General features: G+C 39.6%; 3 protein-coding genes across 4 annotated transcripts; 2 read left to right on the top strand and 1 right to left on the bottom strand.

Moving 5' to 3' along the window:
- The first annotated feature begins 89 nt into the window (after window positions 1-89).
- On the top strand, window positions 90-8,958 carry cax1 (cation/H+ exchanger protein 1). 2 transcript variants are annotated; one of them, XM_023274607.2, is made up of 20 exons: window positions 90-235; window positions 1,037-1,168; window positions 1,322-1,452; window positions 1,960-2,068; window positions 2,165-2,281; window positions 2,378-2,439; window positions 2,606-2,815; window positions 2,903-3,088; window positions 3,219-3,318; window positions 3,470-3,611; window positions 3,698-3,881; window positions 4,086-4,185; window positions 4,921-5,039; window positions 5,295-5,332; window positions 5,417-5,544; window positions 6,937-7,070; window positions 7,369-7,463; window positions 8,233-8,311; window positions 8,406-8,514; window positions 8,698-8,958. In XM_023274607.2, exons 1-20 carry the CDS (start codon window positions 184-186, stop codon window positions 8,769-8,771), a joined length of 2,301 nt encoding a protein of 766 aa, XP_023130375.1. In that variant the 5' UTR covers window positions 90-183; the 3' UTR covers window positions 8,772-8,958. The 2 variants fall into 2 exon arrangements, with proteins under 2 accessions (XP_023130375.1, XP_054862666.1); XM_055006691.1 differs by having other exon boundaries at window positions 5,417-5,667.
- Window positions 8,959-9,324: 366 nt separating this feature from the next.
- On the bottom strand, window positions 9,325-16,901 carry klhdc10 (kelch domain containing 10). Its single transcript, XM_023274598.3, has 9 exons — window positions 16,664-16,901; window positions 13,342-13,563; window positions 13,032-13,186; window positions 12,705-12,853; window positions 12,522-12,606; window positions 12,199-12,265; window positions 12,070-12,117; window positions 11,770-11,909; window positions 9,325-11,480 (listed from the first exon to the last, which is right to left on the bottom strand). The coding sequence occupies exons 1-9, from the start codon at window positions 16,752-16,754 to the stop codon at window positions 11,271-11,273; spliced, it is 1,167 nt and encodes a 388-aa protein (XP_023130366.1). The 5' UTR covers window positions 16,755-16,901; the 3' UTR covers window positions 9,325-11,270.
- Window positions 16,902-19,073: 2,172 nt separating this feature from the next.
- On the top strand, window positions 19,074-23,689 carry zc3hc1 (zinc finger, C3HC-type containing 1). The gene is made up of 10 exons (XM_023274605.3): window positions 19,074-19,230; window positions 19,917-20,019; window positions 20,157-20,307; window positions 20,435-20,518; window positions 20,643-20,770; window positions 21,043-21,182; window positions 21,289-21,562; window positions 21,693-21,893; window positions 22,325-22,537; window positions 22,758-23,689. Exons 1-10 carry the CDS (start codon window positions 19,097-19,099, stop codon window positions 22,827-22,829), a joined length of 1,500 nt encoding a protein of 499 aa, XP_023130373.1. The 5' UTR covers window positions 19,074-19,096; the 3' UTR covers window positions 22,830-23,689.
- Window positions 23,690-24,854: the final 1,165 nt, after the last annotated feature.

Here is a 24,854-nt window from a genome sequence, read left to right as displayed (position 1 = left end):
AGTTTAGGGGGACTCATCCCTGCGTCCCTCCCACCCTAAATCTCCGCCTCTGCTCGCTGTCCAACCTCCTCCTCCCCTCTCTGCTGCAAACTTCATAAAGAGGAGTTGAAGCTTCGACAAACAGCAGTTGTCAGGAGTCACAGTTGAGGAACAAATTTTGTGTCCCACAAAAACTCTCCTCTGATGCCGGGTGACATGGAGAACCTGCGGAAGAGATCCGTGGCTGAAGGCTCAGGTGAGACCAAACTATTCAGCTTCAACTGCCAACTCCACACCTGCATTTGTCTCTCATGGCGTTTTGAAACCTCCACACATAGAAAGAGAGCTTTTAAGTTTGTTTCCTTGCTTGTTTTTGCGTTTTTCTTTGTCTTCTGAATGCTCGTTAAAGTCACCTGTGCTGGCAAAGATTCCTCCCACCTGAGCTGAAACTGAGTTTTTCTGTGGCTTTCATTTGGAGATCTGAGCTTCCTAGAAGTCATTTTACTCACAGAAGATTTGTTCTAACCATTAAACATTATTTAGAACCCATATTTGACATGTAGTGGTAGGATTTTGCACACGTTGTCACATGGTTGTGGGTCATTCTGTGCAGTTGCATGATTTCTACTGATCCTGGAGGCAGAATGTGGAGCTGAAAGACTTTATTTCTTCATCAGAAGGCTGAACTCATCAGTTGCTTCCAAGATCTACCTATGACGCCGTTAAATCATCCACTTTTAATGGACATCTTTTATCAGAATTGATTGTTTTTCATCAGAATCGGCATAAACCAGCGTTTTTAAATTCCAAATACAGTACAGTGAGCTGAGATTTCTCCTCTCTGTGTTGCAATGCATTGATAATGTGATCAGTCTTGGCAGACAGCAGTTGACAGCATGGGGGAGAGAAGGGGGACACTGCATGACTCTCAGGAGGTATTTGTTAGTCACGCACATTTCCACAGAGGGGGCATCGGTCCTGGATGTCAGTGGACTTACAAACCTCGCATGCAAATGATGTGGCGTGCATTTTTTAAAGTCTGTGCTCCATCATTCAGAGAGCTGTGGTGAACGGCGCTGTGTCGGGCCTCAGCATCTAGATCCATGCACAGTGGAGACGCCTCCTCCAGACTCCTCTGCACAGCACTTCTGCCACTACACGCCCAAATGTTTCATCACCGTCCACAAAGGTGAGACACTCTTCAATTCTAGAATCAGTTATTGAAATGCAACGTTATCTGAAGTGTTTGAAAGTTTCTGTGGATGCTGACATACGAGATGTTTAAATGTGAGCAGAATTAAGCTGAAGATGGTGAGAAAAGTTGTCTTGTTGTGACCATCAGGACCTCAAGCCACCTCAGCCCGCTCTACTCCATCCCACTACGGGGAGGACGGATGGCATGAAGCCACCTCCAAGACCACGATCAGAGTTGAGAATGAAGTGGAGGCTCACAGGGAGGCCAACAACTACAAGGTACTCTAGTGCATCTAATCTGTGCCCACTATTGTTTTGGGTTTTACACATGAAAGTGCTTTTTCCTGGAGGCATGAATACTTGGCCACAGTGGGATACCTGCATGGCTGGAGGGGAGAATGTGAGGTTTCATTCATGGGGGGAACACTACAGAAGTGTATGTTCTTGGCAGCTGATTTATTCAAATGATCCACTCATTGATGTTTGGGAAGGATAGAGAAGCAGGTGATGCATAGTAAGCAAACATGTCAGTATGTGTGTATATAGAACTCACTTGTGTTTAAAAGTGCAGTAAACCGTCACTTTCATTCACACATGAAGTTATTCACGAAGTTTGTTGCCTTTATTCTCCTTTTTGTTACCGACTTGATTCATTTTAAAAGTGCTGTAAACTGTCATTTACATTCACATACGATTTATTGATGATCATGATATAACAGGAAAAAAATATGCCAGTTTTCTTTAGCACCGTTTGTTTGTAATGTATTTTTATTCCACATTTTTCAGTTTGGCTTCAGAAAATGGAAGGGCCATGTAACAGAGAGGCCCATAGAAGACAGATCAGATATCGTCAAAGAGCTTTATTCTAACCTCAGTGTTGTGAAGCCTCAAGAAGGTCAGTGTTTGTACTCTGCATGCTCATACAGACAAATATTGGATTGACACATTAAACAGGTAATGTATATGTATGATTTCTTTTTGGTTTTTTTAGGCTCAGTGGTCACCTTTGGAAATGTAATTTATGTGTTTTTATTTGGATGGTGGATATCGTTAATCTACTTCCTCGTTGGTTTGGTAATGTTTGGAACAATCTTCGGTTGCCGTTATGGTGAGCATCTTCAAAATAAAACCTCACTCAGAACTCTAGTTTAACTTAAAAGTAGTAGAGTGTGCCTTTATTTTTTGTTGTTGTTTTTTCTTTCAGGAAAAGTTTGTTGGAAGCTAGCATTGTACTTCCTTTGGCCATTTGGGAAGTTTATAGAGAAGGTAATATGATAAGTAGTGCTTCAGTGTGGAGTTTGCATTTTAAAATTGCTGATGGCTTTTACAAGAGAACCGTGATGAAGAATCATTTAAGTATCTTTTCTCAAGTGAAATGTTTTATTAGCCTGTCACCTGGAAGACTGTGACATGTAATCATTTATTTTTTCAGCCTGGCAGAATTCATAGATCCCCTGAGAAGCCTCCAGATGGTGACGAAAACATAGCTGCTGAGGACGCTGTGGGCGCCAAAGACTCTGCACCTCTTCTGGTATCGTCCCCAATCAGTGCTGACTTCTCCATGCCAGTCCCTGTTCTGAACCCTCACATTGTTTCAATCTCCGTCGCACAGCCGGAAGATAAGAATACTTCAGTCTACTGGGTAGGAAAGTCAGATAATCACTTGTTGCAAAGGGAAGTTCTACAATATTTCCATATTTTATTAATGATTCTTGGTTCATCTCTACAGTGTCACATCAGTACCTACATTTGGTTCTTACTGGGTTACCCTGTCCTGGCGGTGGTCCACTGTCTTGCTTGTGTGCTCTCCTGGCTGCTGGTCTTCACCATCCCAGTAGCAAAACTGAATGCTCGCATTCTGACCACTGTCCTCCTCATGGCACCCAAAGACGTCCAGATTCAGAGACTGGAAAAGGTGCAGGATCCTTTTCTGAAACAGTAGATAGAAAACACATGCAGGATTTTCAATAATCTTTTTTGCTTTGAGCATCATGAATGAAATGGATTTTAACAGTGCTCTTGGGATCTTGTACTTTTTTTTGCAGACACTCAGTGTTGAGAGGAGAGTTATCTTGTGCTGTTACCGTGCTTTCAATGTGTATTACTACAAATATACCATCCAAGGGATCAATATTTTTGCTCTCAGTATCCTTTTAAAGTTGTTAGGAGCTGTGAGACAGTGACAAGTAGGAGTTAAGATGCCATGCGTAGTATTTACGTAGTATTGTGTACTTCCTACACTGCTGCTGGTCTGTCCACTGTCTGTTTGTCCTCCTTAAGTCTATATTCTTCGCAGACCTGCTTCCCCTGGTTTTAATCACTTTGATTGTTGGATATACTGACCGTGAACACAAATACTTCAGCGCAGAGACCACATTTGCCACAGCCATCATTTCCATCATTCCCCTGTCCTACTATATTGGAATGGGGATAGCCAGGTAAAATTTCTGCATTTTGGGAGCAATGTAACAACATATAGTGTTTCATATTTTTATTTATTATTTTGTGTGCCTATTCTCTGCAGCATTTCTGCACAGAGTAACTTTGCAGTAGGAGCGGTGGTGAATGCTACCTTCGGCTCCATCACGGAGATGACCTTCTACATCACAGCTCTGCTTCAGGGGCATCGAGCTGCCACCAAATGTTATGAAGAGATAGTCAAAGCTGCACTGACCGGGACTTTGCTCGGATGTATACTGTTCATACCTGTAAGTGTCTGAGAAGGATACATGAACACACAGTCACTTATCAGTTAGCAAGCAGCATTATGATGCTTTCATTGGGGGGGAAAAAATGCACGTTCTCCCTGAGATGGACATGGTTGTTTTTATTAATTAACTGCTGCATTCTTTTCATTACGACAGGTGTCCATATTCATGCACTAACCTTTTGCTGACTGCTCTACTGCATAGGGTATCTGCATGATTATTGGGGGCATTAAACACAGCGAGCAGAGATTTAACAGCCGTTCAGCCGGAGTGAGCTCAGCTTTACTTTTCATATCAATTGGAGGTAAGGATGGCATTTGTACCCCTTTGAAATTCAAGTACTTCCTGGGCATTTTCTTCTTCTGTGACATTTTTATTCAGTATGGGCTCTTTTTAAAGAATACATTTCTGCAGCGCTATGGGAACAGCACAACCACGACTAGAACTGGGCAAAATTAAAAATGTTTTATTGTGTGGTATAACAAAGTTCTAATATCAGAAATCCTAAAAGAAGCAGTAAAGATTGGGTTTCTTTGATTACTTAATGTAAAAAAAAAAAAAAAAAATGTAAAACTTGGTATCAGCACATTTTTTCCACGTGCCCATAAATGTTACCAAATAACTATTTGAACAAATATGGTGTAATATTTCACTACTTAAGTTTTCAATTTGATTTCAGTTTCAATGTGTTATTATTGTTGTTATTATTATTATCATCCATAGAGCCGAAAAGTCCAAGAATTTTGAACACAGCTCTTTGTTGCTTTTGCAGAATCTGGTTATATTATAACATGTAGAATACAGTGAGTTCGTTAAGGTTTGCAACCAAATAGTACATCATAGATGAATAGTTCAAAGGCTGTTGGAAAAGTTGAAAATCCGTTGCTTCTTTCCATTTTTACTGTTTCTGGCTCTAATAAATAATGCAATCTTGAGACCATCTGCCTTTCAAATCTACTTGTGGGTTTTTGGGTTCCAAAGGTTGAACAATAATTCCTCTATGTACTGATTCATAACACTCTACAATTATCGCCGTTAGGTGTGTTTGCTCCAACTCTCTTCTCAAAGACCTTCGGTAATCTGGTGTGTGAAAGCTGCACGAATATTCCAGGCAATGCCAGCGTACCCTTCATCTGCAAGGACTGTCATTACGACACGGTGGGCAGCTGCTTCTATTTTTTTTTTCTCCCCCATGACCCCCAGTTTCTCTCTTCTGTTGTAGATCAGCTGAAGTCACATATCAGCCTTGTACAATGTGATTTTTCTAGTGTCAGCAAGTGATTTTGGAAATCAAAGGGACTCTTAATGTCAATTTTCGTGGACCAACAGCTGAACATTGAAGCTTTCTTAGTTTTCTATATTTATATATTGTTTCATTTTCATTTTTTAACCATCATATTTTGTTGCCAACAGAGTCAAACTGACCCACAGTTGATTCTATCCCATACGGAGTAAGTACAGCTGTTACACTTTTCCAGTGTAATCAACTCAACAGTTTCTTGAACTATGTATGAATTCAAAAAATTCTTCTCCAGGCCTCTAGTTTACACCATTTCTGTCCTGCTGCCTGCTGCATACCTGATTGGCCTCATCTTCACGCTGAAGACTCACTCCCACATCTATGACATCCACATCAGCGACGGCCACGGGGGCCATGCACACGGTCAGTACGCACAAGAGGACGCCAGCACCCGGCACCCTACTGGGGAGGCCACCACTGGCCGTCTACTTGCCACCAACACGTGTATTAATGCCAGCATTATTGCCACCAGCCACGTTGCAACAGGTGTGTGGGCGTGCATGTGGTTCTTTAATCTTTTTGGGAGCACGACATGAATGTTAAGCGCGCACTGCCTGCTGCCTGCCTGATTAACCAGAATGTGCATGTAACTCCAGTGTTTCTCGTGCAGTGAGGATGTGGCCGTGTATACCATAACTCTAAAGGAAGTGAGAGTGAAGGAGAAAAATGTGGTAGAAAATTTGAACTTTAATCCTAAAAAGATGTACAGTTGCATGCAAAAGATTGGGCAAAAGTTTATTTGTTATTCTTTTGACATAAGAAGTAAATGCAAACCCTGTTGCCAGCTTGACCTTTAAAAAGTAGAAAACAACTGTAATGGTGTCCAGAAGTTTTCCCTTCATACTAGTAAGTCTGTAAACTTTGGTAACGTGATAGAACTTGCAAAGTAGGTCAAGAGCTGTCAGTAGGAATTTTCAGCTGATAACACAGCTTCAAGAGGACATGAAAGCGCTTCCAGCTTGAAATTTCCATTATTGAAAATGTCATTTAGAAGACAAAATCTAGAGGACGGATAAAAATTTCACACAGAGCTGCTTATCTTTTTGACAGAAAGACGAAGCAAATCACAAGATACAATTAAGCATAATGACCAAAAAATTAATTGGTATAAAAAGGCAATGAATTAATGAAAAACAAAATATACCATGCAATATGAGATCCAGTCAGCTCTTCCAGAATCGCATGCCAAAAAGAAAAGTGCGACTTTACCAGCAATTTGTGTTTGCACAGTTCTTGCATTAATAGGTAAACTATTTGGAGGAGAAAAAGTCGACAGCCATTTCAGTCAGTTTTGTGCATTCATTCATGAAAGTGGAAAGAAGTTTGGTAGTAGAACAAAGATCCAAATCCTACCATAAAATCTCCCATGAACTACTTCAAGAAACCCAAACTAAGACTTTTGGATTTCCCGTCCCAGTACCCAGAAAATCCACAAGAATATCTTAAGCATTCCTTTCCAAACAAGCTAAAAAATATCTCGGCACATTATCACATTACATGATCTGCAAGGAACATGCCACAATTGTTGTTTAATATCCTCTATTTTATCAGGTTCATGGAGTAACAGTAACAGTTTAACAGCCGAGGTAGATGATTCTTTGCACTTAATGAGCAAAATGCAGCACATAATATGTCCTGAGTGCCCAAACTGTTGCATCTAACTGTATTACAAGAGAAAATATTGACCTCAATAATGAGGTAGGTCATAATTGCGAAGCTTAAGCCTTTAGTGATCTTAGTATGCATCAACCACAGGTCATCATGTTGTCCACTGGTCTCGGTGGAGGGCTCTTGCAGTGCTCATTGTTGCCACAGTGCTGATGGCCTGCTGTGCTGATCTCAGCACTGAGAACATCGAGCCCATTCTGGCCCATTTCTCCATCTCACAGGTATGTAAAAGGCAGTATTCCCTTAAAGGGAATAATGTTTAGATTCGTGAAATCGTTTAACTTTGAAACCTTCCCGTAAAGCTGAAACTGTATCTGTAGAATGGAAATATTGAGGTTAACAATACAGAAAAGCCATATTTATTTTGTAAGAAGTAGGATGAAAAGAAATGCACTGCATATGTGGACACTCCATGTATTTGATAAAGATACTGGATGTATTAGATATATTGATGATATATGTGGGGGTGTGACTTGTCTGCCTGATTGTTTGCACTGAGGTGTATCTTGTGTCTTGCAGTATTTCATTGGTGTTACAGTGTTGGCTATGGTGCCAGAGCTGCCTGAAATTGTCAATGGAATCCAGTTTGCACTGCAAAACAATATCAGTCTGAGGTATGAGTGCATTGTGTTGTTCTCATTTGTGTTCTTGTTACAAACCAGGCCCTGCAATAGAAAAGAGGACATAAGATGCAAACATTTTCATATAGAATCCGAACAATAGAAGATATTATATCAAAGTAAAACAGGGTCATGTTAAAGAATTTAATATATTTTTAAGCCAGTGTATGTGTAATCCTGAGTCCAATAGATGACATAGGAGATGATATATATGTGACTCTGTTATCTAATCTGTTTAAAGATGGCTGTGACAGTTTTACATAGATGAATCTATGAATGCACACATACAGATGGCAGAGCATTTTACACTATAGACTGCAACGGTCAAAGTTCAAGGCGTAATATTATAAAGAAGTCCCAGTTGTATCCATACTAGATGTGATAGTGCGTATTTTGAGGGCAGATGGAGTATATCCTCAAAGTAAATAAGAAAAATGTGATTTAGAATGCAGCCTATGTTGTCTGTTTAACTGGAGCAGCCATCCTGAAACAGAGGGTCTACAACACCACTTATCAGGTACTTATAATACAGCCTTGAGAGCTTTTCCCAGACGATCTTAACACCTTGAGGCATCGCTCACCTGGCAGTTTCACAACCATTCACACTCTGAGGCATGTGTGTTCCATGAGTTGTAGGGGTGACGGTATATATCTGGGACTCACCATCAGTCATTTAGGACAGAAAAGGCCTCTTGGATGAGAGGTGAAACTGCTGAAGCTCTTAGTAACATCATTTTAACTTGTGCAATCTTTCCGCTTGCAGCCTTGAAGTGGGCAGCTGTATTGCTGTGCAGGTCTGCATGATTCAGATCCCACTGCTCATTCTCTTCAATGCATTCTATGTAAGTTAAGCTGCTCTGTTTTTGTTGGGTGGGTTTTTTTTTTTTTTTTTAGCCTAAAATAACTGTTTCCATAACAACAACAAATTCTCCCCAGGATGTTGGATTTGTTCTGGTATTCAGTGATATTCATCTTTGGGCCAGCATCTTCAGTGTCATTCTCGTCAACTACATCTTCATGGATGGAAAATGTGACTACTTTCAGGGTAAGTCATGCTAAGAATTCTAGGACCCAGGTAGTATCATTTTGCAGGAATCTACAGATACGTTTGCAAATAGTTAAAACAGTTGTCCATGCTAAATGTTGACTGTTTTATGGCTGACTGTTCCTGTGAAATTGATTATGGTTGAATTGACAAAGATTCTAATCCACCTTGTTTTGTCTGCAGGAACGGTTCTAGTGGTGGTTTATCTCATCCTTCTGGCCCTTTACTTCTTCGCTCCTTCACCACGCTCGTGTTAATCTACTTGCCAAATAAAAATACTGACACTCCAGAAGTTTATGCCACTACAGATTCCTTCATCCTGGAGTGGTGTGGGTTCACAGGCATGAAACCGTCAGCTCTGGTTGTAATTTAAAGGAAAAAAAAATTGGGACTCTGCTGTTGCATTTAATTGTAAATTTGTGGTATTTATTTCTGGTTGTGATTCACTGTAATATGTGGTTTCTTGTTGTGATTAGACTTAATAAATGTATCTATTCATAAAAGCTTGTCTGCAAAGATATTTTTTTTCCGACAACCTACACTGCATGTAGGTTGGATTTAAAAAGAGACGTTTTCTTTGGAAACATGTGACTCTACATTGTTCATTACTGGTATTTTGGCACATTTAGCATGCTGAACAAACAGGACAAATGCATGCATGTTACCACCTTAATGAGCATTCTCAAAACAGAAGAGGCAACAGAAATTCATGCACAACTATCTAAAAATGGAACACCAAGTAAATTGGGTTCTAATTCTGCTATGCATTGTGCTAATTAGTAGTCAAGTGAAGGAAACTGGGGACAGGGGGCTATTTACAGAACACTTTTATTGACATAACTCAAACACAACATTCCTACAAGCCTACTGTACAACATCTTAGAGGTCATCTGTAAAACAATCTTCCAGGTAATGAAATGATGTAAAAAGCAGGTAATGACACCAGGTAGTTTGGAATGCCAGAATAGGGGGAAAAAAACAGGGTTAAGGTACAGAAGTGCAGGTAGATTCATGCATTTGTGGCCATCAAACCATCTGGCAGCATCGCAACCTGACTGAAAGTGTCACCCAACCTCACATTCCTTATTAATATCACTCACTGAAGGTGGAACATTGTTTGGCATCGTTTAAATGAAACATATGAACATATTACTTTAAAACACTAATTGCTTCTTAGACTGATGACCAACATGATGCATCTCATTTTAAAAATCTGTATCTGGTCATTAAGAAGAAGAAAATACAAAGTCTTCAACAGTAAGACTTGAAAAATCTAACTTTTGGCCAGCAGCACATTTAGTGATTATAGGTAATGATTGGATTCTTAAAATATTCCCCAAATCTAAAGAATTTTGTCTATACATGCAAAGATCTTATACTGCCTGTATTTATGAAATGGCTCCCTAATTACAAGTTTGGAAAAGGCACTGCAGTATAAACGTATGGTTGTAAAAGCGTGCTACTGAAGCAACTCCCTGTGCAAAACCGTTTCTCATGTCATCAACGAAGAGGGAGTAAAAGTAGAATGAAGTCTTTATTCAAACAAAAGCATTTTAAATAAATGTCAAAGAGCACCAGATTCACAGTGATGTGTAGCATGGTTTGGTTTACAAATGAAAGCCGCCAAGGGAAATAAATTATCTCGAAGATACCCACCTTCCTTCTCCCTTTTCAGCAGATGATTCTTCCGACTAGACAGTATCGATGTATAATGGAAAGTACAGGAAATACAAGGACCCAGACACCTGCACTAAACCTTTCTTTACATGCTAATGAAGCGCACACAGTGTTTCTGCATGTTTTAGGCAACTTCTCACAAACATTGACCATTACCAAGTTGTGCAGTTTAGTCTTTCGGTTTTTAATGCGTTTCTTTCCTTCCAGGCAGATATCATGTGTCTAAACATGAACATAATTTGGAGAGTAAACCTTTGCAGAGGAGACCATGTCTGCTTTTCTATACCCAGACATGAAAATCAGAGACTGACTACAGAATCCACACAATTTTCAAGCTTCTGGTTTCAATTCTAAAACACTACACCATGTCTGCAGCAATTAAAACTACATGTGAGCTGTATTAAATTGGCTAAAATGGACAAAAACACTGCCATGGTTCTTCAGCAAAACTTCTGTCGGTCACCTTTTCACACTGAAATAATCACTGTGGTCACTCTTGCTTGTAGAATCTATTAAAAAAAGTAAATGCCTACAAATATGCAAGACAAAATGTGCAAACAGCAATATCAGTTCAAGAGAATACCCCCCCGAAAAGTGATTAAGTCCTTTAAATAAATATACATGCATTCTTCCTTCGCACAGAATTCTTAAAATGACTAGATTTTTCACAAAAAAAAAAAAAAATGGGAGTAGACAGTGTTTGACTTCCTGACATGGCAAAAAAAAATAAAAAATCCATTTATTTAGTTTTGGAGGATGAAACAAGAATCCGGACTTGGCTTGACACAAATGCATCATGTAAGAAACAGTGGTGGCAGGGGGGGAGTTTGAGTAAAATCCATAAAACATTCCACATATATTTTCTTTATCGTCACCGTAACTACAAAAAATTAGAACAAAAACGAAAAAAGGCATCCCACTGTTTTTGGTTTTAAGGCGGGGCTACGTTAGGCAGGGGAAGGGGAGGGCATTATCCCGAAAACTTGCCGTGAATTAAATTCTGTGCTCTGTCAGACCTCCTCTCCTCCTCGCTGTCCAGCCCAGCCCTTCCATTTTCATCTGTCCGTACTCCACTGTGCCTATTTCAAGCGTTCAATGAGTTCCTGCGTGAGGCCCAGGTTGAGCAGCTGCATGGTGGGGAGTGAAGCCAGGTGGGGAAAGGCCTTGAGGAGCTTCTCCCAGCAGAGCTCCAGCAGGCTGGGCACCGCCAGCCAGATCTTGAACAGAGAGCCAGTTCTCTTGTTCTCATGGATGTTCACCACACCACCGTGGATGTACATGCAGCCAGCCTGGAGACAAAGTGAAACAAAGAGGGAAACATATATTCAGCATAGAATACACAGCTTGAGATTTTAAACTGCCTCTTGGGTGCATCATTGGTGACTAGTGGGAAAAGCAACCCACAAAATTATCTAATACAAAGTAATCTTAACAAAAACAACTTCAATGTAATTCATTTGCTGAGTATATTACCTATATTTTTACTATAGTCAGTGCCAAAAGTTGTGTTCCTACTTTAAAGTTTACATCAGCTATTAAACTAAGACACAGAGTAGCGAGGGAGTGTATTCTACTAACTGGGGTAACAGCAGCACAGTGAAAGTAGGCTGGCTCAGGCATCACTGCTGGTAGTTTACTCCACTGGAACGTGTGCAGGTTGATCTTCCACAGATCTGCTAATATCAATTCGCCGTTGTAGCCTCCACAGACAAATACATCTACAACAGAGAGAAAACAGGTGAAGTCAGGTGGAATCTGTTATAAATCCTACAGAGATAATAGGAGAATAAGAGGCTATGATATCAAACCACAGTGCTTTTTTTTTTTAATCCCTTTGCATTTTTTAAAATTTATTTTCTTTGGTATACCAACTCTCACCATTACGTATTTGCACACAGCTATGGCATCTTCTAGGAGCAGGGTACCCTGTCAAAAGAACATGCATTTTTGAGAAGTGTGCATGAGAACAAAATAGGATTAATAAATGATGAGCTGCAGGACACAGACCTATTTTTTCATGAGGTTTAGTGGTAATCTCCTCCCAGGAATTGGTCTCCAGATTGTAAGCATGTATCTACAAAAACAAACAAAAACCCAAACATGATACTTGTTTACCATGAGTGTAAATGGCAGTTTTCGCTCGTGATGAGGAAAGAAGAAACTGTAAATCCAGTGTTTGTTTACATGGTAAGACGGCAGATGGGTAAGCATTCATTGTTTAACCCTCTGAACTAGAAGAAGCAGTTTCTAGACATTTTTTCTTTCACTGTGGGCTCATTTTTCACTGCAATGTAAAGTTCTGCACCAACAGAGTGGTGGTGGTGTCGTACCTTATCTAGAGGATAAGATGTCCAGGAAGTTCCTCCTCCCAGAATATAGATCCTCTGTCCGTCATGTGCTATTTCATGCCTGTACCTGTGACACACGTGACAGAAACCGAGAGGTTTTATTACAACCAAAAGAGCTTAGTATGCTTAGCTCCTGTAACGCCTTCATAAATTACACCGCCGTACCGTTCCTCGGGCAAGTCATCAGGAGGGTTGTTGGGCTTGAGGTGGATCCACTCCCTAGTGGTCAGGTCCAGCCTGTGCAGGTCTGTGCTGTAGATGTAACCTGTCGTCCCTCCAAATACGTACAGGAAGCCGTTTATAATGACCATTGCCTGGAGCAGAAAAAACATGCAGCCTCAATGAAGTGGTAACTCTATTAAATCAAAGCTTCCAGGAGCTCAACATTACATCTTCCTATAAAAGCAAAGGTTCAGGACCTATTAGAGATTACACATAAAGCACTACAGCCAAGATTTACTTCAATATGAATGTGGTGATTAGTAAGGCTACCTGTCCATAGATTCTGTTGGGTTTCTTCCCTCGACAGTTGAGCAGTGACCATCGCTTGTACTTCACGTTACAAACGTGAACATCATTGCCGTTATTTTCACCAAAGGGGATCCCAGTACCACCAAACACAAGGAGGTTGTTGCCGTGCAAAACAGCTGAAGGAAGACAGCAACACAAAATTCACACACATTTTTTAACACAAACCTGGATTTACTTTTGTGTATATGAAGTGTAAATAGTATTAATATTTAATAGCATTAAGTATTAAATAGTATTAATCATTAAAATGCTCAAAGCTACTAGATCTCACCTGACATAGATGCCAGCTCTGTGGGCATGTAGCCCTCTGTTCGGATCTGCTGCCAGCAGCCTGTGGCGAAGTGATACTTCCAAAGCTCCCTGAACAGTGGATAGTCTTCATTCTCTGAGCCTCCTGACTCATCGTAGTCAGGGTTGTACCCTCCAAACACATACAGGTTAGTGTTGTCAGCGACACAGCGATGCCCACTGCGAGCGCGGGGAGTACGATGACCTGGAAAGGGAGGAACGAAGCTTGAGAAAAAGGATCAGAGGAAAATAAGAAATCATGACTCTGAAGCGTCCCTGCATGACAGTGAATGAACAGCGATAGGAAACATATGAGGACTAGACCGTGCAAACTCCATAAAGAAGTGCAATTATAGCTATGAGGTCACACTGTTAACATTGAGTCACCTTGAGTAACAGTTAACTAATTAAATGAAAAAGTGGCCCCAGTTAGGTGGGACATGCGTGCAGCTAACTGGCTGCTGAAGCTTAATTCAAATACAGGCTCTGTGTCTTATCTAATTCTGTGTGATAGGATTTCTTTATTCTTTGGTTCGCATCCAGTGAAATCTCAATTTAATGCACTTGCTTGGAGAAAAAACCTACATTGAGCAATAAGCGTGTCCTCCTCTTTAAATATAAGCCCATGTAGTGCACTTCAAATTAAATGACACTTTAAACATGTCTATTTATACCATACAGCGCTGCAGCATCAATACAACAGCTGGCAACTCCACACTTCTCATTATGCTATAAACTATTTTGCTAACATTCACAACAATATCTGCAACCTTATGAAGGAAAACTATACAAATGGCAGAATATAAAGCATCCCCATTCCAGATACTGACAAGTCTGTCCTGAGGGATTAGGATTAGCAGATTTCTGAGTTGGTACATGATGACAGAATACAGGGCACATTAGGTCTAACGTTCTTCCTCTGTTTAACATAATAAAAACAGCACAGAGGCCTGTCTACAACACAACTGAAATGTTTCAGCCAACCAATGCAATGATCATGCTTTATAATCAGTTGTGAAAGTAGATCAGCAGAGCATAGAAAAAGAAGAATGTAGCAAAGTCACAAGACCAAATATCAACTATTGTGCAAAATGTTAGATGCAACATAAACTATTAATTGGCTGGAATGTTAATTAAATGACACGCTTCTGTTTGGTCTGAATCCTGAATAGAAATCTATGGGAGAATTCCACGACACTAAAGATAGCGGTTTTGTGGCACATGTCACACCCGTCCCCTCAAAAGTCAATCATCTACTTTTTAACAGTCCAACTGGTAAACATTGAGCCCATTGAGTACACGGTCACAAACGAGGTGTTGTAAAATGGCTTTTTAGATTTAATTTTGGAGCAAAGTCAACAAACTTTTTCAGCAGTTTTCATCAGTTTTGACTGATGACACTGTATAGACATTATTTATGTACCTGTGATGATTGAAATTGCATTTCTGTCTCTCTCTCCATTCATTCCCAGGTCTTGCTAACCCAAAATAACTTCCCGTGTTTCAATATGGCCGCCGGATGGCAAGACCTACCTATAAAGACTTCGCTTTTATCAGGATCACAGGCTGAAAGCTGATATTATACTTCTTAAACTTATTTCTCAACTTATTTCTCCGGTGCTAACAGGAAACAAACTGAACAACAAAATGAACTTATCATGTAATATTTTAAGAAATTCTATCCATTATTTTAAACAAAAGTGAGTTGCCTGCTGATGAAACCACTTTACATGCTGGACACTTGACATTCTAAACATCAGTCATTCTATCTGTAAACTCATCTGCATCAACTTATGTCATTTGCACACTGAAGCACATTCTCATTTGCATATTTCTGTACACTCTTGTATACTCTTGATTTTTTCTATATTATATATTTTATCTTATTTTACCTTCACTTTATACCCTAATATTCTGTGTTGTCTCATTGTATGCCCCTTTATTGAATATCCATGCTGCTGTAGCAACCTAATTTCTCTCCAGGGATTAATAAAGTCAGGCTAAGTCTGAGTAAGTATTTGTTGTTTCAACACACGTAATCTCCATAATAGACAATATGAAAGTAGTATGCACTATCCTAAAAATGATCAAGATTGTGGTCATAGACTATCACAAGTCAGTAACAAGAGTCTCCACCATTTACATCATGTAGTGTCCCACGTCTGAAACACGCACAGTCAATAAGGCTGCCGGCATGGGAAAGTTGGCAGACATTTCAGGGAACAACATTAAGTAGACACATCCATCCAGGAGCTGTGGGAAATGATTTCTGAGGCCACAAATGGTCGAGTTGTGGACATTTAAGTGTCTGACAACTGACCTGCAAACACTTAACATACCAACACCCTGTTTTTGTCTCTCTCTCATCATCTGTGGAATTGCATCATTTTAATAAAGCTGCATTTTAAGGCGTGTTTTTATAGTCATTGGTCAAAGGAATGTCTGTACTGGTCACACTATCTGATCATTGTCCTTAAAGCCAAACCTGACCAGGGTGTGGATTCACTTGAAAAACTGTCTCCAGGTTAACAGTTCAAAAACCTTTTGTCCACAATCAACTAAACTGAACTCAGTTCTCACCATAACAACAAAAATGGGATTGTATTTCTAAGTCAGGAATGAAGACCAATTGCATGCCAAGTTTCTAAATGTATTCAGTGCAGTTAGAAATCAAAAAGGAGTCCATCCTTTCCTGATTTTTCCACACACAGTAGATCTCAACCATTCTGCAAGTAGTGGTTATGACTACTTCATGTCCAAATTGTCAGGGTACAGATGCAGGAAAAACCTCCAGCATTGAGAACATACCTGACGAGTCCACAAACTTTGTGCCTGAATGCATGTAAAAGTCATCAAAGCAGTGTCTTGTGTCTGTTATGCTTGAAAGTGATGCAATTTGCAACCCCGAATGTGTTAAAAACAAAATAAATCCTTAAAATTCACGCTAAAATGCAAAACCCTGATGTCAAGCCGAACAGGCTGTATACCTAAAAGAGGGGAATGTTCGATAGGTGCACAAGGCTGATTTATCATTTAGCAAAACATATTAACTTGTATATGATTGGTGACAGGCTATTAAAAGAAAACCAAGCAGAATTGCGGGCTGTTGCTAGCCTGAGTGTTATAATGCCTAGCAGTACCAGCAGTATCGGTGACGTTTCAACTTCTGACATTTAAAGGTGACACGGACTGTGGAGAGGCTGCTCTGAGTCACACAGAGTTCACCGGTCCGGATAAATGGTGATAAACGGTGATAAATGGCAACAGAGTGCTGCTAGCATGTCGTGCTAATGTTGTTGACCGACCTGCTAACGTCACAGCGAGCGGCGGCCTGCCTGTCAGTCTCTCGAATTTATTCAGCTGCTCCGGACTGCGAGCACCTTCAGCGTCCGACATCGTCTCCGCCTTTTACAATCCAGTCCTGAAGAACGTCACGTCGAATAAAAACAACATCTGCTAAAGCGCCGATAAATCATTTCACATTCCAGTCAGTTTTGAAGCCATTCACAAATTTCACCCCCGGCCGTGCGACAGCTTGACCAATCACAGGGTTCGTTACTAGGAGGTGGCGTCATCACAGGGGGGCGGGACGACGCGTGTCAGTTTGTCACCACAACATTTTTTTAAAGTTTGAATATATTGAATAAGCGTTGACCAGGAGGTCTCCAAGAGTCTGGGATAAATATGCCATCATTTTTTGAAACACTGAATAATAAGCAACAAATTTAATCTAATTTTTAAAAAATCAAAGAATTTGTAGAATTTTTATGTTTAACCTATTTTTGTTGGCAGGTCAGGTTCATCTCCATAATTAATAATAAACTCCTCAGCCAAACTTTATCCATTTTAGAATTTAAAAAGTAAAAGAAAATCTTAAAAATGTCCCCCTTTTCAGTTGCATTTAAATACATTTCATTGTCATTTAGGCCTGTGTAGGTAGAGCAAAAACAATTAATTTTAAGCTATTGTATCAGAATTAGCCTTGAAAGAGCCATATTATTATGAAGAATTTTGAGGGAAAGAAAACACAAAATCTTAATAAATTTCAAAATTTGCATTTCTCCAACACGTTTTGGCTTACCATTGCTACAAAGCAAAACTTTAAATAATGAGATCCTGATATTTGAGAGACTTTACTTTGGTGTAAATTTTCCTTTGAGTTTGGTTAAGTCCTTTGGTTCACTATGACCAATTCCTTCCACCAGATATATGTTCATAAAATATATACTCTGAGACCGCCCTCAGGATGAAATACCAGCTGAAGCAGTATGAAAGACACTAAACTGGAAAACCAACCAGGAAGACTGGGAAACTTTCTTTTGGACTTCAGGATTCAAAGGCAGCGTGACAATTATTTTGTGCTGTATGTCCTACAAATAAGCAAAAATAAGCTGTTATTCTGTCATCTGCATTATTACTTGATCTTCATTATAAATATTCAAGTTTATTTTGAACTTATATGATGGTCCTGTAGTAGTGACTGAGTTACTACAAATCAATACATATTAACAAATGCAAAAATTGTTGAAAAAAGTGAAAATTATAGGACTTCTGCTTTCCTTCTTCTAGTTTTATATACCTTAAATATTGTATATTCCTGTCTTTCAGTGTGAATTTGACTCCACTTCATTAATCTTGCTTTGAGATATGCTACACATTATAAAATAACATGATGTTGTTGTTTAGATTAAACTACCAACAGTGTCTAAAGTGATTCATACTGGCTCCACTTCAAAATTCTGCAACATAAGCTGCTTACAGGCTATACATTCGAAACAAAACTACTACTCTAATATTTATGTACTTTAAAAAAAATCATTTGACTTTTAAATTATGGTACAATCTTATTTTTTCATATCTTATTTGTACATTTTGTAATGTCCTTTTATTGTGACCTATTGTCCTATGTTTTATTGTATGTTTCACTGTTATGTTTTCTTTGTGTGGTTTTTGCAATGTGCTTTTATTGTTACTTACTGTTTTATGTATCACTGTTATGTCTTTTTTTTTAACCTAGGGACTGCGAATGTAAATTAGCATTGCGCTATAATCCGGCACATTTATGCCCATTGCTGTATAAATAGGCGTTCACTAATGTGCACTGTACCTACCAAATGAAGAAATAAATAAGTAATAAATGATACATAGGATATTTTTACTTTCAAGTGTATATTACACTTATTGTGCATTTTGCATATTATGTTGTTCTTATTGTTTATTTTGTACTTTTTTGTTCATTTATCTGCATTTATGGTGGTGGTATCTATACACTTTCTGCTTTAACAGCCAAATTTCTTCTAAGGGATTAATAAAGCATTTCTATTCTATTTTTCTATATTATTATGTGACTACTATTACATAAAGGATCTGAATATTTTTTCACATGCCTTCATTTCCATAAAAGGAAACGTGATGAAAATAGAACGGTGCATAAAAATAAAGTGTGTTATTCTATCAAGAGAAGTAGTTTATTATGTGTAAATAATTAGGCAAAAAGTTGTTAAAGATGAAACCCTGTAATTCATTCCCACAAGTGTAAAAAGCGATAGAAATTTAGATGTCAGATGTTCTGATAAATGATCCCCACCAGATAAATACTGATAGAAGATTATTTGCAAATTAATGCAAAGTTTAACTGAGATTCTCAGTTAACAACTCGGGCAGTTCGGCACTGTGCAGTGAAAGCGGAACCTCTGGTTTCAGGGTATATTTTCCGGGGGGACCTCTCAAAGCCGATCATGGCGACTCTCGGCGGCAGTCGTGGGGATCGTCTCGGCAATTCTAACCAGCACAAGTCTTCTCTGGCTTCTCCGGAGAAAGTTCGTCAACTTCTCAACGAGGGAGTCTCTTCAACAAATAATGGCTCCAACAGGTGCATATTTCGAGCCATTGCGGCCTTTTTTGTTTGATTTGAAGGGATGGAGCGCAAGTTGACGTTAGCTGCTGCGGTTAGCCGCTTAGCATGGCAGCTCCACTGTAGCCGCCTCCACTCGGCGTATTTTTAAGGGAGACAATTCTGGGAGCTCGTTCGACAGGGACTGAAGCTTTCACATACTCGCTGTTGCATTTCATTGCCCTTTTTATTCATTTTGTCTGACGGAAAGGTGTGTTGCGCTAGCCGCTCCATTGTGGTTGCTCTGCACGTTTACAAATAAAGGGGGTGGGGACTGAAAGTTTGATGCTGCTCTGTAAATTTGCTGTTAATTTCTGGATTGTTGTCCAGGAACAGGCCAAAAAGACATTTGGCTTTCTCAATAGAACAGGCAGGTCTTGTTTAGTGGCAAAAGAGAATGAATCTTCGCATATTTAACAAGAAAGAATGAAGTTGGGCACATTTTGTTCCCTCTGTTATGCAAGTTTGTTTGAGGTGAAGTATGTAACTTATTTAATTGCACTTAGCCTGCCTGTACCAAGGGGCTTAGACTTGTATGCCAAGCAAACTAAGTTTTTGAGAAGAAAGACATTTAATCAATTGTTTGTTGTTTGTTTTTTAAATTAAATATCAAATCAAATAAGTGTGGAAACTTAAGATCTGTTTTTCCTTTATGTGCATTTCAGTGGGCAACGAGGTGTGACGGTTCTGGAAGTAAAAAGCAGCACTCAAGCACCTTGCGAGGCAACGAACAAAGAAGCTTTTTTCTCACGAGTGGAATCGTATTCAATATCCTTTTCACATTTTACCTACAGTGGATCAGTAAAAATTTCAGCACTGGATAGTCTGTAACTTCGAATCGCACTGACCTCTACTTTCTTTCAGAGTAATAATGTGTTTGATCTAAATTTTCCTTAGCATAGCACTGTTTGAAATGGGCAGGCAAACCCAGAAAACTGTCCCCTCTGATGTGCGCCAGATATGGCTGGATCAACGTTGGCTGTGATATGCTCAAGTGCACCAGCTGCCAGGCTTTCCTTTGTGCTTCACTACAACCAACATTAGACTTTGAAAAATGTAAGCAAATCTTTACCCTACAGAAAAGGACAATATCAGAGCCAAGCACATTTTATTTTGTCCAAGATAGGTCATGCTGCCAGCCTGCCAAAAGTAGAATGTCAAGCAATTCTCTTCTTTTATATAGATGAAACCCGCATTGCAGAGATATCGAGGCAGCTTCAGACGCAGCATGAGAAGTTTTGTCCTTGGCCTGACTTTCCATGTCCAGGTAGGAGCAAATATTGTACATAGCATCTGTACACCAATGAAAAATGTCCCCATTATGTTATTTGAGCTGTTTTAACCCTGAGTTATCCACGTGGTGTCATGCAAAATGTTTCTTGTTATTTCAGAGCGGCTCTGGCTGGTTCCATCTTCTGAACCATCTACACTACTCACTGCCTTTTTGGAGCGCTTCCAGAGCGCCTGTCTTCTTACACAGCAGCTGCCAGCGATGAAGCCAGAGCAGCTGAAATCCATGGTACAGCAACAGAATACTTTTTGTGTTTTTAAATACTGACACCAGTGTAGTTTGAAACATTATGAACATTTCTCATTTTACAGAAAGGAAATAAGTGAACTTTCTAAACTACCAGTCAAAAGTCTTTCCTTCCTTCCTTCCTTCCTTTGAAGCAGAACGTGTGTCAGAAACTTTTGACTGGTAGTGTATATAGATGTACAGGTTTTCTAGCCAATTAGTGAATGGAATTTTCAGTTGTTCACATCTAATTAATGTCCTTGGCTTCCTTGCAGTCTTTGACAGAGGATGTAATCACTGTTATACTGCAGCTGATTGAGGAAGAACAAAAACGAAAGGGAGGGACTCCACGTTCTGATTCTTTGGCTGTCCAGGTGTCTGCATGCATTGTTTCTCTCTGTGGCTGGGCAGCAAGGTAAGATTAAAGTCCTTCTAGCACAATTCTGCCATATACTAATGTTGAAAAGGCTGTGGAGGTAATTTAGAGACATGGGACAAACAAACATCTTTTTCCATCTTAGCCCAGCTCTGCATGCCATGAACCTGCCCATCCTCACCTGCTCATACTGTATGCGCAAGGTGGGCTTATGGAACTTTCACCAGATGGAGGGAATGGGAGGTGATGGAGATTGCTCGCCAAACACTGTAGGACCCTCTATTCAGGCAACAGGTCCTGTCTCAGCAGCCACCCATGAGGGCCAAGGAGACAGAGATTCTACATGTACGTCTCCTACCCCTCCTACAACTCCATGTCGGATGAAACTAAGGAGCCAGGACACCACCCGATCTGACCAGGTAAGCTTTAAGGACGTTTAACAGCTAAATAAACACATGTAAGTTTAATTATAACTATTTTACTTCATGTAAGTGAAATCCTCAAAACACACCAAGCTGCTACTTCATCATGTTTTGCTGTATGGCACAGGGTGAGGGCACTTCGTCCCCTGTGGCCTCACGAGCCCGAAGCAGAGACTCACCCAGCCCCAGCGAAGACATGCCAAGCCCTTTGACCAGAGGCAAGCGGCCTGCAACTCGCAGTAGAGGACAAGGAGACGGTTCTGTTACTGAAGGAGCTGCAAGCCCACAACCTCCCAAACGCCTGTGCCTCTCATCAGCTGGTGGTCCTGTAAGAACTACGATTACTGCTGAATTCATACCTTGTTCTTTTCAGTTTCATTATGGCACAGGGCTCCATATGCTGAAGGCCACACTCATAGGTAGTAATACAGTGCTCCCTAGTCATTAGGGCTGTTTTGAGAGTAATTTTAATATTTTAACACTTGCGATCAAGACAGGGCTTCACAGTTCACACCTCTGTTTTACTACTTGCCATGCATGGTAGATTTGCCATATTTACATGAGCATACAGCAAGGAGATCTGCATTGTATCATTAGAGAAAATTCTAATCTTAATTTTGAGTGAAATAAATTCTTAGTCCAGGATTTTACTTATTGCCTAATTCAAGACAAAGTTGTGAAACCTACATCTTAATCCAAGTTACATTTGAAAAATTTGCTATTACAAACAACTTTTTTGGCCTACTTCTGTTATTTCAGGATGGGCCCCTACACAAGAATGCATTTGACCCCCTTGCTCAGCACAGAGACTGGTGTCCCTGGATCTCTGTGGGAAAAGAGAACGTGGATCCAGGGGTTATCTCCATTTTAGATGGAGGCCCAGCACTTCACCAGCAGGGCTGGAAGGCTGCTCTCGACCTCCTCATGCCCACCAAGAAGAACTCCGGCACACAGGGAAGCAGTCCAGGACAGGCAAGATAAAAGTTCTGAACTTTATTTAAAAAATGAATCATCAAACATGAACCTAATTTTAAACCTTCCTTATTAAAAAACAACATAAAACAAATAGAGCATACATAGAATAGAAATATTTTATTCTATTCATAAACAAACGCATATTTGTTCCATTTATTTTCTGTTATATCTTTAATATAAACAGTACTTGACATTTGTTTTTCATTTTCCCTTGCAGGGCCCTCGTGATAAATCCAAAAGGGTGTTTGCCATATTCCGTCAGTGGCAGGTATCCTCTCCTTCTCAGTAGATGGTTTGCATACAAGCAGCATCACAACGCTGAATTGATGAACTGAACTGCCCTCTTTTTGTGGTACACAGTCCATCTTACTAATGACAGGACTGTCATGTCTAATTATTGTATGCCATCCCTTAAAATCGTGTTTACAATCAAAGTGTTTCTTGGGGGAAATGAAGTTCATTGTCTTTAGGCAAATGAATGAGTGTCTTCTCTGTGAACATTTTAAAATGTGAAGGAGGCCTGTAGGTTTTTAAAAGTCTGCTACATGACAACTGGGATGTGCAACTACTGGGGCCTACATGGGCCTTTTATCATGGTTATACATAAGTAGTCATCAAGCAATAGAACATTTCAGTGCATAAGTAGGCCACATGTAAGGCATGTACTATTGACCTCACATGAAGTCTACTTTGGTAGTCCTTAGTGAAATTATGGATTTCTGTGGAACATGAGGCGAGGAGTCCTTCATCGTGAGAAAGGGCCAAATGGCTCTACACTGGAAAGACAATGTTTACCTTCTCTGTATGTTGAGTCATTTGCAGGAGCGGTAAACATTAACCTCAGATTAGCACAAACTGTGAGGAAGCTCTTTTTATGTGTGTATTGTTTTACTTATAAGGTGGTTCTCTGAAGAGAACTGAATATTTTTGGAGTAGTAAAATGCATGTTTTTATGTAGTCAGTGCTAAAATTCTGATTGTCGCAGGCAGGTAGAACAATGTGCCACAAATATCAAACTTATTTTGAATTAGATTCAGAACTTCGTTTTTTGCCTACTTGTGACATATTGCTAATGCAGCCTTGCTATTCTGCATGTGCTTATATCTTCGTAGACTTTCCTGAAAGAGTTTAATAAACAGCTCCTCTGAATGGTTGTTTTATTTTGCCAGTTCTTCCTCTGAAGCTTAACATATTAGTACATATGATATTTTATGTAAATACAAGGAAAATACATTTAAATGTGGCTCCTTAATAGCCACTGTTGCAGTTTACGCAGTGACCATTGCTTCTCAATGGTTTTTCAGTGATGTAACCTGGATGTGACTTAAGATCCATTCACCTATTTGCTTTGGTATATTTGTCTTTCAGCACTGACTGACAGCCATTTTGATACTTAAAAACAATTCAAACTTCCTGTCTTTAGAGGGAGGACAGCTACACAAACACAGTATGCTTTTTAGATTCATCTGTTTTATAGAAAAGACTCATTGAATAGTGGTCTAAACTTCACCATATGTGAGGGAACATGCGGGCCATGGAGGTATTTTTGGCCATGGAGGTATTTTTAGCCATAGCTGTACTCTGAAAAACATTCATTTGATGAAGTCTCATTTCTATCCTTTAATATTGTGTATTTCAACTTCACATGAGTGTGGTTCATTCATACATCAGAGCAGAAAGGAGGTGATTTAATGCACGACACCCCCCGCCAAAAGATTTATGAACACCCACTTCATGGTTGAGAGAATTTGTTCTTCAAAAGAGCTCTCAGCTGGTGCCAGACATTTTGGGGTGACAGCCAGCATGTGGGGGTGACACATGGAAGACGAAGACAGAGACAGTGCCACAGTAATGAGGGTAACCTGAACTACAAAATCCTGAGTAGTAATGTTCCATCTGTTTAATTATTGTAAACCTGTAGGTGGTCTCGCATGTATTTCTATTTTTCTTTAAAATGTATGACAAATTTTTATTTAATAGTCTGTACATAGGATAATACATTGTTGCAGATTTGTATTTTTATGTTTACACAGGGATATTCCACATTGTTTTGGCAGAAGCACAAAAGTATTGATAACGATATTCTGAATCAGTGCTTTCAATAAATACAGCTGACAAAATAAGGTCAAACAAACACACAAACAAAGCAAGACAGAATAAACTCAACAAGAATCAACTAAAACTGAAAAATTATTTTTGCAAAGTAAAGTTACAAAAAACAAAGGTGTTCCAAATAAAACTACAAATATGGCCATTGCTGGTGACGTCCGGTCGCATATATGTGACGTAGCCGCGGAGGGATCCCTGCTTGTCA

The sequence above is a fragment of the Amphiprion ocellaris genome, chromosome 21 (assembly GCF_022539595.1).
Source record: "Amphiprion ocellaris isolate individual 3 ecotype Okinawa chromosome 21, ASM2253959v1, whole genome shotgun sequence".
Classification (NCBI taxonomy): Eukaryota; Metazoa; Chordata; class Actinopteri; family Pomacentridae; genus Amphiprion; species Amphiprion ocellaris.
This window is presented reverse-complemented; position numbering and strand designations above follow the sequence as displayed.

What these genes read in the sequence shown, in the direction of transcription:
- cax1 (XM_055006691.1), top strand. Translation starts at nt 184, where the DNA reads ATGCCGGGTGACATGGAGAACCTGCGGAAGAGATCCGTGGCTGAAGGC. An exon ending in ATCCGTGGCTGAAGGCTCAG is followed by an intron (nt 236 to 1,036) that starts GTGAGACCAAAC and finishes TCCATCATTCAG; the next exon opens with AGAGCTGTGGTGAACGGCGC. An exon ending in GATCAATATTTTTGCTCTCA is followed by an intron (nt 3,319 to 3,469) that starts GTATCCTTTTAA and finishes TATTCTTCGCAG; the next exon opens with ACCTGCTTCCCCTGGTTTTA.
- klhdc10 (XM_023274598.3), bottom strand. Translation starts at nt 16,754, where the DNA reads ATGTCGGACGCTGAAGGTGCTCGCAGTCCGGAGCAGCTGAATAAATTC. An exon ending in GATGACTTGCCCGAGGAACG is followed by an intron (nt 12,607 to 12,704) that starts GTACGGCGGTGT and finishes CGTGTGTCACAG; the next exon opens with GTACAGGCATGAAATAGCAC. An exon ending in TAAACCTCATGAAAAAATAG is followed by an intron (nt 12,118 to 12,198) that starts GTCTGTGTCCTG and finishes TTCTTTTGACAG; the next exon opens with GGTACCCTGCTCCTAGAAGA.
- zc3hc1 (XM_023274605.3), top strand. Translation starts at nt 19,097, where the DNA reads ATGGCGACTCTCGGCGGCAGTCGTGGGGATCGTCTCGGCAATTCTAAC. An exon ending in CAGAGCAGCTGAAATCCATG is followed by an intron (nt 20,771 to 21,042) that starts GTACAGCAACAG and finishes GCTTCCTTGCAG; the next exon opens with TCTTTGACAGAGGATGTAAT. An exon ending in ACACCACCCGATCTGACCAG is followed by an intron (nt 21,563 to 21,692) that starts GTAAGCTTTAAG and finishes TGTATGGCACAG; the next exon opens with GGTGAGGGCACTTCGTCCCC.